This window comes from Lampris incognitus, chromosome 1 (genome assembly GCF_029633865.1).
Source record: "Lampris incognitus isolate fLamInc1 chromosome 1, fLamInc1.hap2, whole genome shotgun sequence".
NCBI lineage: Eukaryota > Metazoa > Chordata > Actinopteri > Lampriformes > Lampridae > Lampris > Lampris incognitus.
The window spans coordinates 29,000,696-29,016,753 of record NC_079211.1 but is presented as its reverse complement, the minus strand read 5'-3'; the positions used below and the strand labels follow the sequence as shown (position 1 = coordinate 29,016,753).

The window sequence follows — 16,058 nt, the reverse complement described above, 5'->3', positions numbered from 1 at the left end:
CCAGCCCATCTGTGTGGAGCGTCCATGTTCTCATACATATACATGGGTTTTCTTGCACGGTTAGGTGAGCTGTCGTCTCCAAATTGACCTTTGCTGTGAGTGACTATATGTGGGCCTGTGATGGACTGGCCATCTGTCCAGGGTGTCTCCATACCTTCTACCCAGTTCCCGTTGAGACAGACTCTAGCGACCCTGGATTGGATTAACTGGTTGTAGACAATGGGAGGATGTTATTGGCTTGTGGTGTTTATGCTTTGGGATTCTTGGTTAGCCAACTCTATCATCTGTTGCTTGGTCTTCGTTGTTTACACACGTCTCAATATACTAGAACGCAATATCTGCTTATTTCCATCAGCATGGACGAGTTAAGGGCTTACAAGGTAAATAAATACTTGACTCCTGTTAACCTTTTGCAGTATCCGAGTCCTCACATCAAGGCCTCTACAAATACATTTTAGCAAATTCTGTGCTTTAAAATGGGGGGGGTCCATAAAGTTATAACGTGGTATCTTCCACATTCTGAAGTTTCTGCTGTTGAGCAAAAAAACATGAAACCATCAAAACAAACACAACATCCAGGACCATTTAAATATTGGCAGTCTTTATTTTAACAAGACTAGGAAACGTGTAATATACATTTTCTCTTACAATTTAACATCTAGCTTGTTTTTTCCATAGCATTTAGGAGATACTCTGACAAGTAAAAATCTGATCGACTGTTATGGCCTCTTTTAGAGACATCTAAAACGGCTCCTCGTTATTTACAAACTGTTTTTTTTTCTTTCAGTCATTCATTCTTTCCTCAGTACATTAGTCCATTCAGTCCTTGTGGGCCAAAGGCAGATGGAGGTTTTTTTTCATCTGTTAAGGTCAACTCTTAATTCACCAGACTGTAGTTGCCCTATGGATCAGATGAACAATATCTTGCAACCGGACCAACTCCTGCCAGCTGGAAAATGCTGCTGCCCTGGCCCGCAAGCACAGACATTTACCATCATCACCCCAAGCGTTTCCTCACCAAAGTTTAGAAAGTGGGGTTTCATAACACACAGCACAACTCTCCCACATGGCATTAATGCATGCACAAGCCCTTGTAGAAATGTCGGTAGGGACATGGGATCATGGGGGATTGAAACCAGTGATATACACAAGTATTGCCAAATTGACTTCTCAAATAAGGGCTGTTATTTTATGTGGGTTGCATAGATGTTCCCGCTGCTTGGACATCAAATCCCTCAAAGTCCAACTCTCGTGGTTGATGTCCTAACTGATTCATTCCATGTCCTCTCGACTGGACCGATCATTGGGTATGTTTCTTTTGGGAAGGAAATCTCACTTAAGCTTACAATCAACCTGACACATTCACCTGTCACAATTAACCTGACATACAAAGAGGCACTGAAGTTGTGGGCAAACTGCAATGTCCAACCAGGATTTACCATATATCCAAACATTAGCCAATTACCTTAGACATGCAGATGATTCTGCAATGAGCAAGTCTATTGTTTTTTTTCTTTTTTAAATTGCATAAAATGCATACTTAAACCCCCAAACTCTTGATACCAGTACAAAGAAATCAGTTAATCTGTAGAATTAATAATATTTTCATCTAAATTATGTTTATCAGTGCATTCTGAACACTGTATTTTGGAGATACTATTGTCACTTATCGAAGCATGTTTTGCACAGGCAGTTAAAAAAAAAAAAAAAAAAAAACCCAACATGCATAATTTACTGTACAAATGCAATTTGAGGCGGCATGTGTTAGCAATGAAATTACCAGGCAATGTAACTTACAGACCAAAGCAAATTAAAAGTAAATTCGTTGTGCTTGGCAGTTGGCTACTACATAAAAAAAACCCAAACAATTTCAGCATACATTAGACACAAGTTGTACTGCCTTGTTCAGTAATTAACATCAACATTTGTTTTCTTTTACATTAAAACGTAGCTATTGGTGTACCAAGGTTAAAAGAACAACAACACATAAGACAGCATTATCAATTTTGGTAGCACTTGTGATGAAATCTCCACACTGAGTTGAAATGACAGAATGTGAGGATGAAGGTAGGTAGGTTGGTCAAATGGTTCAAGACGAGTCCATTTACACTGATGAAAAACATCAAGGTAAAGAGGTACAAGTGTGTATTGTGGTGTGAAGGTGGGGGGCAGAGACAAAGAGGTGTCCCAAAACCTGTGCACACAGAAAAGAAGTGCCCCATAATTTGTGCACACTGACCACTCACACAAGCTCCTAATAACTAGCAGTAAAATTCAGCATAGTACCTATTATATATCTTCATACCAAAAAAAAAAAAAAAAAAAAAAAATTACAACACCTCCTTGACATAAAAACCCTGTATTAAAAATAATCTTTTCTTGATTTAATTTGATCAAAGCCCAGTCTTTTGTTCCTCTTCTCCGCTTTATCTCAAAACGCTCTTGAACATACAAGTCAGCCCCTCTCTCTTTCAAACAAGTAAGACCATGTAGAGTCAGATACGAGGTAAACTGAGCTTTACAACACCCAAAGGGCATTCAGGACTCAACTTTGTCAGCGTTGCCTTCTTTAGGGGTAATACCAGGGGAGCCCATTTTTTTCTCTCAAGTCACTTTTACCATACACTGGGATATCTGCTACATATCCAATTTTAACATCACTAGTTTGCATTGACAAATGAGAGGATACATGAGGTGTAAACAAGTGAACTGGCTGAAGCCTTAGAAATTTTGATGACGTAAAAAAAAACTGCTGTCTGTGTTGCAGTAATCCTCATAAAATGTTTCCATCTCTATGTGAACCCATTAAATGACTGCTGTCATTTCTCTCATAATGTTATTGATAGGTGAGCTAGCTAATGTACTCTGCAGCTCTGAAAAGCTATCTGATGCCCTTCAGATACATATTGCATCAAAAATGATCTGACAATGCACAAACAGTTCTTTTCAGGATCAATACCATTAGCCCTGACCAGTTTCACAATGGTCCTGGCTGACAGCCTAAATGGAAAGGCAGCCTCACACAAGTAAATTAACAAATGCATACATACAAACATTCACCACAGTTGCAAACAGAAGAACTACTTGCTGCACTATTCTGTAGTTGTTGTGGAAATACACTGGTGAATCATTATGAGAGTAAATCCTCAGGAATATAGGTGTATCCCACCACGAGCAGTCGTCACTCAAACCAAATCTTTTTCCTTATTAAGCTAACTCGGACAACAATCACTTGCGGAAGAAGTTGTTTTAAAAAAATATGTTATTTGCCAAATATAAGATTTTCATACTGTATGTAATGTTGTGAGAGAAATCATAGCACCAAAGGGCTGTGAGGAGTAATGGTTTCTTAAAAAAATGTGGGAGAAAAAAAAAGATGTATTTTGGGAAGAAAATTATACTGCTGTACACTGACGTCCTTTACAAAAACATACAAATAATTAAAAGTGAAGTTATTGTAATATTAATAAGAGTCTCTCCCCCCTCCCCAATGGCGGCTGAAGGCAGTCTTTTTAAAAGTCTTTCTGACAGTTCTCCCCTTCACTGGCGTTCCTTCTCGTTCTCTCCCTTGCCTTGACTCAGCAGTTTTATCTCAAGTGAGGGCCGAGCAGGGCCAGGATGAGCCCACAGACTGCAAGCACCAAGCTTCCCTGTGACATGCGGGCACCATCGGTTGACGATGGATTATTCTTTACAACCTGGTCGACGTAGGGGCTGATTGGATTGGGTGGAGCTGAGAAGTAAATGTCTCGGTCCATCTCACACGATGGAGAGTCACAGCCGCTGCCACTCTCCTCTCCTCCGCTACCATCCTCATCTGAAAAAGGCATATGGAGAGGTGGGATACACACAGTCAGAGTTCTGAAGAAAAGAAAAAGGATGCGCATGACACAGCCCTAGATTTACTGTCCTCACCGTTATCAATAGAGATGTCATTGCCACTGTGTGCTGCCTTGAGCCAACTCGTCATTTCCTTCAAAACTGCAATCTGACTTCGAATCACAATGTTTGGCTTTGTGATGTCCACATCCACATCAGGGTTTAACAGCTGATTGGCCAAGCCATTGCCAATTATGACTGACTCGTACCTGTGACACAGGAGTGAAAATGCATATGGATGTCAGATCAAGCACTGAATTGAGTGACTGTAACAAAGATAGCCCACTGTGTGTGTGTGTGTGTGTGTGTGTGTGTGTGTGTGTGTGTGTGTGTGTGTGTGTGTAAGGTCTGAACATCCTTACCTGCTTTTTGCTGTACCATTCCAGCACTCATCCCCAGGTGCAATCCTCTCTCCAGTACACACTATTTCTGGCAGTGTGGACCAGAACCTCTTAGCGTGCTTCAGCTTCTTCTTCACATCTGCTGTCTGGGTAGAAGATGGGCAAAAAAGGGAGGGCAAAAATATCAGTGGCAGCAATTTAAAACAGATTGATGTAGTACTCTCACTGTGGTTATGGATTATCGTAAAACTTACCAGTCTATCCAAGCTGGTCCCAGCAGCGGTTGTGGGCCTAGCATCAGGACTGTATGGACGGAAGCGACCAGTGAAGCCCGTTTCCTTGACAGAGCGACGGGAACGGAAAGCTGGACTTGGCTTAGGCTGGCCACATCCCTGAAAGACCTGGTGTAGGCAGGCAAGACAGAATGCAGTCAGTGAAGCTGAGACACACACAAACACACATTCTTGTACTTTTCTCTTTGTGAGGACCACTCAATGACTATTCATTCCTTAGTCCTTAACCCAAAACTTTACCATCAGAACTACATGCCTAACCTCAACCTTTACCCTAACCTAGTTCTAACCTTAACCCTAAACCCAAGACCCTTAAAGAAGTGAGGACCGACCGAAATGTCCTCACTTTTCAGAAGTGTCCTCACACTCAACCCAAATTGGTCCTCACAAAGATAGAAGTACGAGAACACACACACACCCACGCACACACACACACACACACACACACACACACACACAAATGATCATTAACTCTCTTAAAAAGTAGTATAGGCATACAAATGTAGTGCAAGGAGAATGGGGTATAACACACATCAGTGTAATACATTTACAGTCCAAAATGATATTAGTTACATTATATTACATTACAGTCGCTTAGCTGCCGCTTTTATCCAAAGCGACATACAATAAGTGCATTTAACATAGGGAATCAGGAGAACTACTAGTTCTATCACAAATTCTTTCAAACAATGAGTTTAACAAAGAAATACTGACTTTCTGTGACACTTGCATGCTGTTCTCTTGCATGTTCATGATGGCCTCTGAGATTTTCACATCGATAGGGTCCATGACAGACTCGAAGTTGAATGGGCCTTCAAGCCTCTCAGCCATACTTAACATGGCCTCTGAAAACCAGCAAGTTATAAGAACAGGCACTCACAATACACACAAACATTAAAGTTAATTTTAATGAAAAAGTTAACAGATTTAAACAAATAGAACTGAATAGAATACAACTGAAAACCCTTCCTGTCTTAAGCGCTTTGGCTATTAGTTATTCCTCGGTATTACTTATAAATCAACACTAGATGGTAGCAAACTGCCGCCTTCTACCATTTGGAGAGAGCAAGAATCTGTGTAACAGTTCAATCCAGCACTTCATTAAAGGCCAAGTAAAGCTGCCTCAGTGAGGGGGCAGCAGAAACTAGAGGCCTCCCACAGGGACTAGCGCTGTCAGCAGTCAGTGGCTGCAAGTGGTGATAAGGAGGCCAAAAGAATTTCTATTAATACAAGAGAATGTAGTATACAAGAACATTATTCGTAGGACTATGTAGAGGGATAATAATGGATAAATCTGCCACTCAGTTATTGATGAATCCAGTTAAAAATAAGTTGCAGAACATGTGCCTGAGTGAAAAAGAAATTGATTTGAGCGTAAAATTACAAAATCTTGGAACCACAAGCTAGCTTTGCATAATAACCATGGGCTGTTTCTGTACAGGCCCACCCACTCCCCTCAATTTGAATATATCCCGAAGGATAAGAGAGAGAGAAGAAAAAAAACACTCAGCTAACTCATCTGGAAATTGAAATCTGAGGTCATACTGCACAGTTAAGTAATCCCATTAGGTCAAATTGTCTATTTGACATAAAAAAAAAGTCTATTTGTCCACAAGGTAATGAAGGGAATGGTGGATCTTTGATGGTGGGTGTATGTTGGCAGACTTGGGAAACTAGCTACAGACCTTGTCCTAGTTCAAGAGACGCCCTTACCGAGAAAGTTATTCCACTCTGTGTCCAGGTCGGCCTGGTTGGCCAAACAGCCGCGCATCACATTGAGACAGTAATTCTGGCAGGGCTTCAGGGCCACCTGGCCTGAGCAGTAGGGACAGTACAACATCTTCATGGCTGCTCGTACACAGCTGGGAGATGCACTAACCTACGGGATGACAAGATAGCCATTTGTTATCATTCAACAACAGCTGGAATGCAAATGTATACTGACACCAATAACAGCTGAAAAGCACCCAAATACACACACTCACATCTTAACTCAATTCAGTAGACATGTCTCAATTTTTAGATAAATAATCCCCCCAACCATTAGGTTTATAATTTAAGTTCAAGTTCAGAGTATCATTTAATCATTCTTAAACCACTTATATACCAAGGCAAAGTGTTATAAACATGTCATGCTACAACAGCCAAAGTAGTTCACATTATCAGACAAAGACACACACACGTGTACACAGACACACATTTTACAGTAAAACCTTGACCCTCTATCCCCAGACAGACATGAAGAAAACAGCACAAAAGATATCGCTCCTGCATGTGTTCTCATGGTTCACCTTAACGCTCCACAGCTGCTCAAACACCACAAATGTTCCACTTTGCTGAAACTCAAAGCCTCTGTGTACTCATAGGTTTACTCAAACCTCCGCTGACATGAGCACACTGTCATGCAAAAAGTGCCCAGGGTGACACTTTTCATTGCATAGACACAACTAAAGACCTTTTCACAGATTGCTTGTGCAATGGGAGACCCAAGTTTCTCATGGACGCCTCCACTTACCGTTGAGACTTTACCGACCACCTCTGGGATGAGTGCCAGGCCGCGAGTGAAGGTGCGTGCTGCCACGAAAGCCCTTGTCAGTTGGAGGCGGAGCTTACGCGGCACATCTCCAAAGGGCTGCAGCTGCTCCGTGTGGCGGCTGACGCACTCCATGTAGGCGTCGCTGAATTCATACTGCACATTGACCAGCCGGAACATTCTCTCCAGAAGGTCAGCCCAGAAGTCCGAAAGCATGGAGTCCAGGTTAATGGCGGCACTGCCCGACGCATAGTAGCGCTTCAGTGCTTGGAAGAAGTTCTTGAAGAGCTCTGCGTTCTGCACGTACATCATGCCGTATGTTCGCACAAACATGCTGTTCAGAGAGCCCTCGGCGTTGTCCAAAAGCTCGCGGAAAAACTCTGAGGAAGAAGAGAAGGGGGAGGGGATATAGCTCAGTGACTGTAAATGCAAAGGCTGTCAGATGTCCAAAATAAAAATTGTACATTGTTAGCATTTCACAGTGCTCCTACAAAGAAAGATTTCCTTAAAGAAATGTTGAGGAGGAAATTCAATTTGCTATGTTCCTTGTATGAAAAGTAGCGTGTTTCTTACAGCGAGGGGCCGAGGGCTGATTTTATCAACCCATAACCCAATATACCATCTTTCATTTTACATGTTTGGGCAAAGCATATCTTTAAAATATGAGTATTCTATTACAAAACTCCAAGGCAGCTGACTACATTCAACACAAGGCTTTTATGAATTTAGTGTAATAGTCACACTTAAATATGATTAAACTAAGCATATTTGCCAAAATTGTAATACCATCAAGTAATTCACTCACTGACCATATCCGTAATATATTTTTTCATTGTTATAACTTCAGTGACACATAGATATTTTGAATTGTGGGCGAAGGAGATCTGTACCTGTTAAACCCCCCCCCCCAAAAAAAACAAACTTAAGGTTTCCAAGGCTTCACACAAGTTGCTGCAAACCTGCTTAAATTTCCAAAACTTACAAGTTTGAAACTCAACATACAACGATTCATTGACCCACTTTGAGTATCAGCAAAAAACTGCTTCAGCAAGAAAAGCTCAGGTTGGAAAAAAACTGCAAAGAAATGATTTATTGGAAGAGAAACTGTTGTAGGTGGGGAAGGAGGGATAAAACAAACGAGGGGGGGCAGGTGAAAGAGGACACTGGGCGTCTCTGCGGGGCTGAGTAAATGGCCAAGTATGGGAGCAGAGCGGCAACTTGTCCGTGTAGACTTGCCATTCAACAGAAACGTCTCCCCACATCAAGCCGCTTCAAACTGACCACCATCAATGGCATTTTTCTGTTGTCACATTCCATTTGCTTTCCATTCTCCCAGCTTCTCTTGGACTGTCCTTCAGAAGCATTTTCAATAGGATTACTGAATAATGCCCCCCTCCTCCCTCGTATAGGGACCTGTACCACCCCACCCACCCCCCTCTGTAACCCCACATCTCTCTCTCCCTTCACTGCTTTCACTTCATCAGTTCCTTCAGAGAGCTCTCTTCAGTAGAGACAGCGAACAATGACCTACTTCATCCTGAGGAATGTCCATCACCCCCCACCCCAATAATCCAGCCCCCATCTCCCACGAATACCCCCCATGACCCCCACTCCCCCACCACACACACAGACACTTTCTTAATCTGAACAAAATGAGAATTCCACAGTCGCTCTGAAAAATGCTTCACCTCAGTCCCGCATGCATGCAAGCATACACTCAACCCTTTCAATCAACTCTCTGTCAACCCCCCCCCCCCCCCGCTTCCCCATGCACACAAAACTTCTGTTCGGCTGCAGTTTCTCTGGGTGCCCTCTGCCTGGCTTTGAAATGTAAAGTTCCCATGCTCTCTCAGAGGGAGTCACTAAATGCTCTCTGAATCTGCCACCAGGACGCACATGCGCATGCGCATGCGCACACACACACACACACACACACACACACACACACACACACACACACACACACACACACACACACACACACACACACACACACACACAACTAGCGCTGTCACTTCCACTTCAGACTGACACACTAAAAAGAAAAGAGGTAGGGGGAGAGGGGAGGCGAGGGCGGCTTGGGGCGGGTTAAGTTGAGGGCTTTTTTAACTCCAAATCCCCACTGTGTCGCCAAGGATACCGGAAACACTGCAGCCCTTCCATTTACCTCAGCCCCATCAATGCCCCCACCCTTACACACACACACACACACACACACACACACAGATTGGGGAGAGGGCACAAAGTTCCACGCTCCATTGGCAGAGATTAAAACAAAAGACCACCCCCACCCGCTGGAATGCCATAGTATCCACAAGTTTAAAGTCAGTGAAAGGAGGCGTGGGAGGTGCAGAGGAGGAGGAGGACACAGAAGGACATGCCTACATTTCCTCCACTTCCTTTCTGAATTACAGCAATGATACCTACACGTTAAACAGAAGAAGCCCTGTAATGAGTTAGCACAAACCCACTGCTGTATATATATATATATATATATATATATATATATGTGTGTGTGTGTGTGTGTGTGTGCGCGCATGTGTCAATGCATGCATATGCAGCGGTAGTGGTGAGGGATGTGGGGTGGGTGTGGGGTTTTTCGGGCCAAGCTAAGGGCCTGAAGTATGAGCAGCATTAAAAAGGCATCTTGCATTGTCATTAAAAGCAGTTTATGACATACAGACTTCTGCCAACAGGCCGAGAGACTGAGCACTCCCTCTGGATTTTTCCATTAAAAAATGTGTCTGTCGCTCAGCCAATGGTCTGACAGAATGTGGGTGAAAGGTTACATGGGAATAAGCACAAGCTGCCGCAAAATGTAGAGCAATGCTTTTGCCTCTGTAAGTGACTCTTTCCTACCCCCCACCAGTGTCTCCGCATGCTCCAGAGAAGCCTTAAATTTTGAGCGATGATGTTGAGCCCGATCCATCACACAGCAACAGAGGAGTTGACCGCTCTCCTCCCACCCCATCTACGTCTCCCTCAAGAAGCACTGAACTTTCCTACTATCATCAGCCCCTAACCCCCACTCATGTCCCTATAAACTTTGCCCCTCCCAGTCCCAGCCCTGGCGGTAATTGCATCGTATTTGTGCCAATTAGTCCCTGTTCCTCTCCCTTCTCTTATGGGATTCCATCCCTCCTGCTGTTAGACTACAGTGGTGGGGATGGATGTGTCTTGGTGTTTGTCTGTGCGTGGTTGTGTGTGTCATGGGGACAAGGGGCCTTAATCCAAGTGCTTAAATTCCAGACATCGGCTCACTCTGCTGGACGAGGTCAGTGCCACAGGACAGACAAGCCGAGGCTAGGACAAACACACCCAGCAGAAAAAAGGAAAAGGGAGAACTATTTCTGGCCCTGTTCTTAATTGGCAATAACTCCTGCCTCTAGGCGCATGATGAGAGTCGGTTTAACCACATACAGCACTTCCCGAGTTTGTTAGTATGCACACGTGTGTGTGTCTGAATGTGTAAATGGTGAATAGCAGCTGTTTTTGTGCATGTTCGCCACTCCAGTTGAGTGGCTAGCTCACGTCTGTCGTGGCCATTTCCAGTTGCAGTAAATACAATGAGACCATTTCCTGTGCTTGTATGGCCCATAGGAAGTGCCTGTTTGTGAGTCTCAACGTGAGAACAGGAAATAATAGGACAGCAACCCGAGCCCGTCACCCTATCAGGTGAGAGAAAGGTCTAATGGCCCAGGCAGAAAAAAGCACAGCAGGCCTTTGTGAAGGAATCCCACATCCAACAGTTCAGAGACAGGCAGGTCTACACCTAGACAGAACATGGAGTGATGTGTGAGTGTGTGTAAGGGGGGGTGGGGGTCTGGGTTTTGCTGTATATGACAAGGGTCGCCCCCTTCCTGAGCCCTTTTTCGAGTATTCAACTGCTACACCCACCAAGACTTTGAGATGAGCCAGTTTTAATGAATTTGTTTTCTGTAAACATGTTATGACTTAACACTGGCTTGCACATCAATTTGTACAATTGCATGTAATTGTGGGCTCGTAACACGGGAGACGCAACTTTGCAGATTTGTCAATCAAAATTGATCCAACTGTCTATAAAATTCTGTAACCATTAATGAAGACTTTGGAGTACTACAACTGAATCATTTAATTGATCGCCGACATTAGAGTGTAGTCCTGAAGTGACACTGAGTCAAGGTCCACACTTTTTTTTTTAGAAATTATTCTCCAGGATTTTTCAAGGACATTTTCTATGGCTTTGTTTGTATGTATACATGATAGCCATTGCACACAGTAGGTCATATTACTTAGTATTAACTACTGGTAGAAGCCTCAACAGTCTCTAAAATGAAATCTCAGTGGCTAAAAATATGCAATCTCAGTGAAACAGTCAAAAATGCAATTTTATAACCTAAGTTAACAATTTTCCGTGGCCATAATGACATGTAAAGGACATTCGATCATTTTTGAGGTGTTTTCCATGACTGGAAAACTAGTCTATAAATTTCCAAGTTTTCCAGGATGATGTTTGGGAATCTTACTAGTTGAGTCGTATAAGACAGCCACAAAATGTATGACTATAAATGAGGATAAAGTAGTGTGGAACCGGTAAAACATGATGAACAATGAGATGCAGAAGGCATCTACTGGAGAGAGAACGGGACTTTTTGGGGAGAGGAGTGAGTGAAGCATGAGATGGGGACAAAGGGTAGTCAGAGAAGGAGGGAGGGAGGGAGAGAGGGGACGGGAGGGGGGCAGCCACTGCATTCCGACGCGTCACATTCCTCCTCACATCTGGCTGCAATACACATGCTCCCTGGTACTCACTATCCTTCTCTCCCCTTTCACAAGCACACATCTTAGGGTGTTTCAATCACGTGGACATGCACACACACACACACACACACACACTTGCACGAGCATAGAATAAACCCGCACCCCTCCACTGTTGACAAGAAAATAAACAACTCAACTTCTATTGTGAGTGCTCTTTCTTATGATTTAAATCGAAAAGAGAGAGATCAATTGACTTTCTTCTCCATCTCATCTAGCTCCGCTTTCCAGCACGATAGACATGATGGTGGGGTGGGGTTGCTGGGGGCATCAGAAGCTGCTCTGCTTCCTTGGTGACTCAGCGCTGTTGCATATGGCATGGTGTTCTCATGCACTCCCACTCTCAGCAAGGGAAACCCGATCCCAATATTTATAGATGCATGAACGTGCACACACACACACACACAAAAAGGAAGTACAGAGAAGACTGGATCTGGAAATGTGTGTGGTCTGTCTGGGGGCATGCTTGGCTCTCCGGACTAAAGGCAAGGGAGAGGAGGGCGACGGGGTTGCAAGGGGGAGATGAGCCTGTGGTGCTGAGACATTGAGAGACAGGTGGACGGGCCAACGGACACAGACTCTCTGTCTCCGCTCTGCTCACTGGCAGTGCACTGGCAGGTGGGAGTGTCTGTCAAAAATCATGCTGCACAAGTGCTGCTGCTGTGGAGATGAGACACTATGGCAAGTGGTGTGTGTGTGTGTGTGTGTGTGTATGTGATTTCGTACGGTCAAAGTGGCTGTGCTTCTGTTTGAAGGTGCTCTGCAAGTTGGCGCTGAGCTGGGAGACGGGCACTTTCAGGTCTGAGTGACTTTGCTGGCTCAGTTTCTCCTCCATCTCCACGGTGCAACAGGAGAAGCCTTGAGGGCAGACTTTCAGGGGTGCTCCTGGAAGAGACAAGGAGAGCATGCACTGTTAAACACCAACTTCTAGAAGGAAACAACTGTGTACAAAAGGGCTGTCAATGAATATTCCAAATTCGAATATATAACAGAATTGTAAAAAAAAAAAAAAAAACATTCAAGTGTGAAAATTAATATTCGTTTGTGGGAAAAAAAAGCAGCACTACTGTGGCTGTATGCCTCGCAAATTCTCGCTGCACTGAATACGCTGCATGACGGACAGGAGTCACACACTGTCACTTTCATTGGTTGAAAATGACATTTAGGTCAAGCTGAAATGAACGAATAATTCCACAACAACCGTGTGGTAATGATGGCAGAGAGTTCACAACCCAACTTGGCTGAAGAGCGAGTGTTTTTCACTCCGAACAATCTAAAAAGACCCGTTTGGAAATACTTCAGATTTTGTTCAGAAAACAGAAAAATTGTGGAACCTCGAGATAAAGTCGTATGCAAGCTATGTGAGCTGCAGTTAGCTTACCATTCCACCACTAGTAACCTGAGAGCACAGCTCGAAAATATGTGCAGAAATATATTTGAATAGGTTCGAACCTATGTGTTTTTCAAAAGGAACAATCGAACATCATTTTTGGCCAATTTTGACAGCCCTATTGTACACACTGCCTGATTACCTCAAGGATGTGAGTTTTGGGGTCATATTATGGTTGGTCATCAAGAGTCACATCATCACTAAACAACACACATCCACGCAATCTGTCAGTTTGACCTCAGTGGAGTTAAGGTACTTGCACATTTGCCTCCATTTCAGTAGATGCATCAAACTCTGGTTTGTTGATGGTAGCAGACTAGATGATGCTGAATTGACATTTTCCCAGACATTTCCCTGACAAGTCTCTTTCTCTGAACACTTTTCCATGCAAAAGTAAGATTCATTATAATCAATGTATGGCATATGCTACAGCACCACCATTGCCTAACTGAACTGCCCTGATAATGAATCAAAATAAAGTGCAGTTAAAAAAACAGGATCTTAGCAACACTGCCGATGTCTTACAACATGCAACATGCAAGGATTTTGACAAGTGAAATCGGTACAATGTAGTTTTCTTTTTCAGAGACTGTCTTTACAGCCACACTGCTTTGTTTTTGCCATGCATAGGGCATTTATTTGTCTGCTAGAAACTAAATGGAAAAAAGTGACAAAGTAACAAATTTGATGTCTGGACTAGAACAAATTAAATTTACTTTTGCTGAGAAAAGGTCCTTTACTACACATGTTTTATTTAGCACATTCAGCTCCCACAGTCTTACAAGTTCAAGCTTTCCTTACCTGGATTATTGAGAATGCATAAAGACATCCAGGTTTTATAGTTTTATAGCGATTGGCTCTTATCCTGACCCCAATTGTCACAACTGAAAGATCAATGATGTAGTTTTCGTTGTGCGCCGTTTTCTATTACGACAGGCTTTTGTAGTGGTACAGACAGACTTTGTAGGCAGAGCCTCTAAAGCTGTTCTTACTATGAGGGCCTCACACATAGGATAACAGTATGAGACTGGCAGGCTGCAGCCCAAGCGCAGGTACAAAGGTTGAGCTAGGACAAATGGAGCAAAACTACTCCGTCAGTCTGCCTTCTTATCAAAGGAATAATTCAAAACACAGCCTTTGGTACACGACAATTTGCCAAGTTTAACAAAAACTCATCTTAACATCCAAATTAACTGGAGGCTCAGGTGGGCATTCAGTACAGAGCGAATGCAAAGTTGCAGCTGCAATAATGTTTTGTTTCAAATGTGGCTGTTGGAATTTGGGGAGAACACAAGAGTCCTTTCACCCCACTCAAGCACCAACGGCCTGTTTAATTTTCCCCACTAGCCAGGACTCAGTGACTTAAGGCCTATATGTGCCTACACAGCTAGTCACAGGTCCCAGTGACTTGCCAGTGCTTCCATTCCCAGGTATAGAGCGCCACAAAGAGGGTTTTGTTGGGTTTTTTTTTCAAAGTTTCTAAAATTTCATTAAACATTCCAGACTGAAAATTTCAGCACACTGATTTAAACTAGACCTGGGGCTTCAACTGAAGTGATACAATTGGCTGCCTGGTCCCTATGGAATGCTCCTGTTCTTTATGTTTGAACCCTTCAGATACATCAGTATTTCATTTTAAGACTGGTGTTGTAACAGCCATTTCACTTCACAAGCATGCACACACACATGCGTGCATGCACACACGCACGCGTCAAGCGTTACATAGCTATAATGGAATTTCAATGTACACCGAAAAGTGTGGTGTAACACCAAAAATACTTGACAATGCAAATCATCTTTACAATAGGCCACTTTATGTTGGAAACAGTGGCCAGAGTTTTTAAAAACATTTTGGGAGTTGGGGTGTATACCACGACACAATTACCTAAACGGGGCACTCACACGCCACCTTCCCTCATTCCTTGAACAGGACCCTCTGTCTGGGACCAATTCCAAATAAGGTTCAAGTCACCCTTTCTTCACCCCCCCCCATAAAAAAATCTCTCACTTTCTTACCCCATTCCCCTCCCCATCTCTGTCTCCCTACCAGCCTTCAAATATACATGTGCGTGCGCGCGCACACACACACACACACACACACACACACACACACACACACACACACACACACACACACACAGAGTCGGGCATAGTTGGCAGCCCCTACCTAAACACATTCACACATCACATCACTGCTCAACACACAGCTCTTTGTACCGGCATGATTGGAGCGAGAGAGACCCAAAGTCAGCACTGGACGCGCACACCACACTTCCAACACTGAACCTTTAAAGTGAAACAGCCGTCCAGTCTATCCTCCGGCAGGGCCCCTGCTTGCCCACCACATAGACACACAGTCAAAAGGCTCGTATCCACGGGGAAAAAAGCAGCAGTTACCAAAGTACACAAACAAAAGTGAGATGGTCAGTATTTCACAGGAATGTCTGTACAAATGTAGCATTGTTAGCTGAGAGGATTAAGACTCCGAAAAATGAAGATTCTTAGCGAACGCATAGTTGGTGAAAACAGTGTGGCAGCCAATTTCTCAAACCACCGAAAGAAAAACGGCACGGACAAACCTGGAAGATGAGAGGCACAGCGAGAAAAGAGCTGGATCCCATAAAAATCAACATCACGTTAGACCTCATGTGACACGTTTCAACTTCAGCCATTTCACAATAAGTCTTCTCCATGCATCAGTAGTTTCTATCATTGGCATGAATAGTCTTTATGTGATGGTTGAGTTGGGACTACTTTTGAGTTGCATTACTGAGCTCCCTTCGGGGCCTCTCAGCCCTCCATCAGCTACCCAGTGAATATAA

General features: G+C 43.5%; 1 protein-coding gene across 1 annotated transcript in view; it reads right to left on the bottom strand.

The window, feature by feature from the left end:
• Positions 1 to 585: 585 nt before the first annotated feature.
• Positions 586 to 16,058, bottom strand: part of gpc4 (glypican 4) — a 38,621-nt gene continuing 23,148 nt past the window's right edge. Inside the window, exons 2-9 of the mRNA XM_056287602.1 lie at positions 12,573 to 12,731; positions 7,029 to 7,426; positions 6,227 to 6,392; positions 5,228 to 5,358; positions 4,475 to 4,621; positions 4,242 to 4,366; positions 3,916 to 4,088; positions 586 to 3,817 (exon numbers count right to left, since the gene is read on the bottom strand). Coding sequence (XP_056143577.1) covers positions 3,588 to 3,817; positions 3,916 to 4,088; positions 4,242 to 4,366; positions 4,475 to 4,621; positions 5,228 to 5,358; positions 6,227 to 6,392; positions 7,029 to 7,426; positions 12,573 to 12,731 — 1,529 coding nt within the window. The 3' untranslated portion in view covers positions 586 to 3,587. The remainder of the gene's footprint in view (positions 3,818 to 3,915; positions 4,089 to 4,241; positions 4,367 to 4,474; positions 4,622 to 5,227; positions 5,359 to 6,226; positions 6,393 to 7,028; positions 7,427 to 12,572; positions 12,732 to 16,058) is intronic.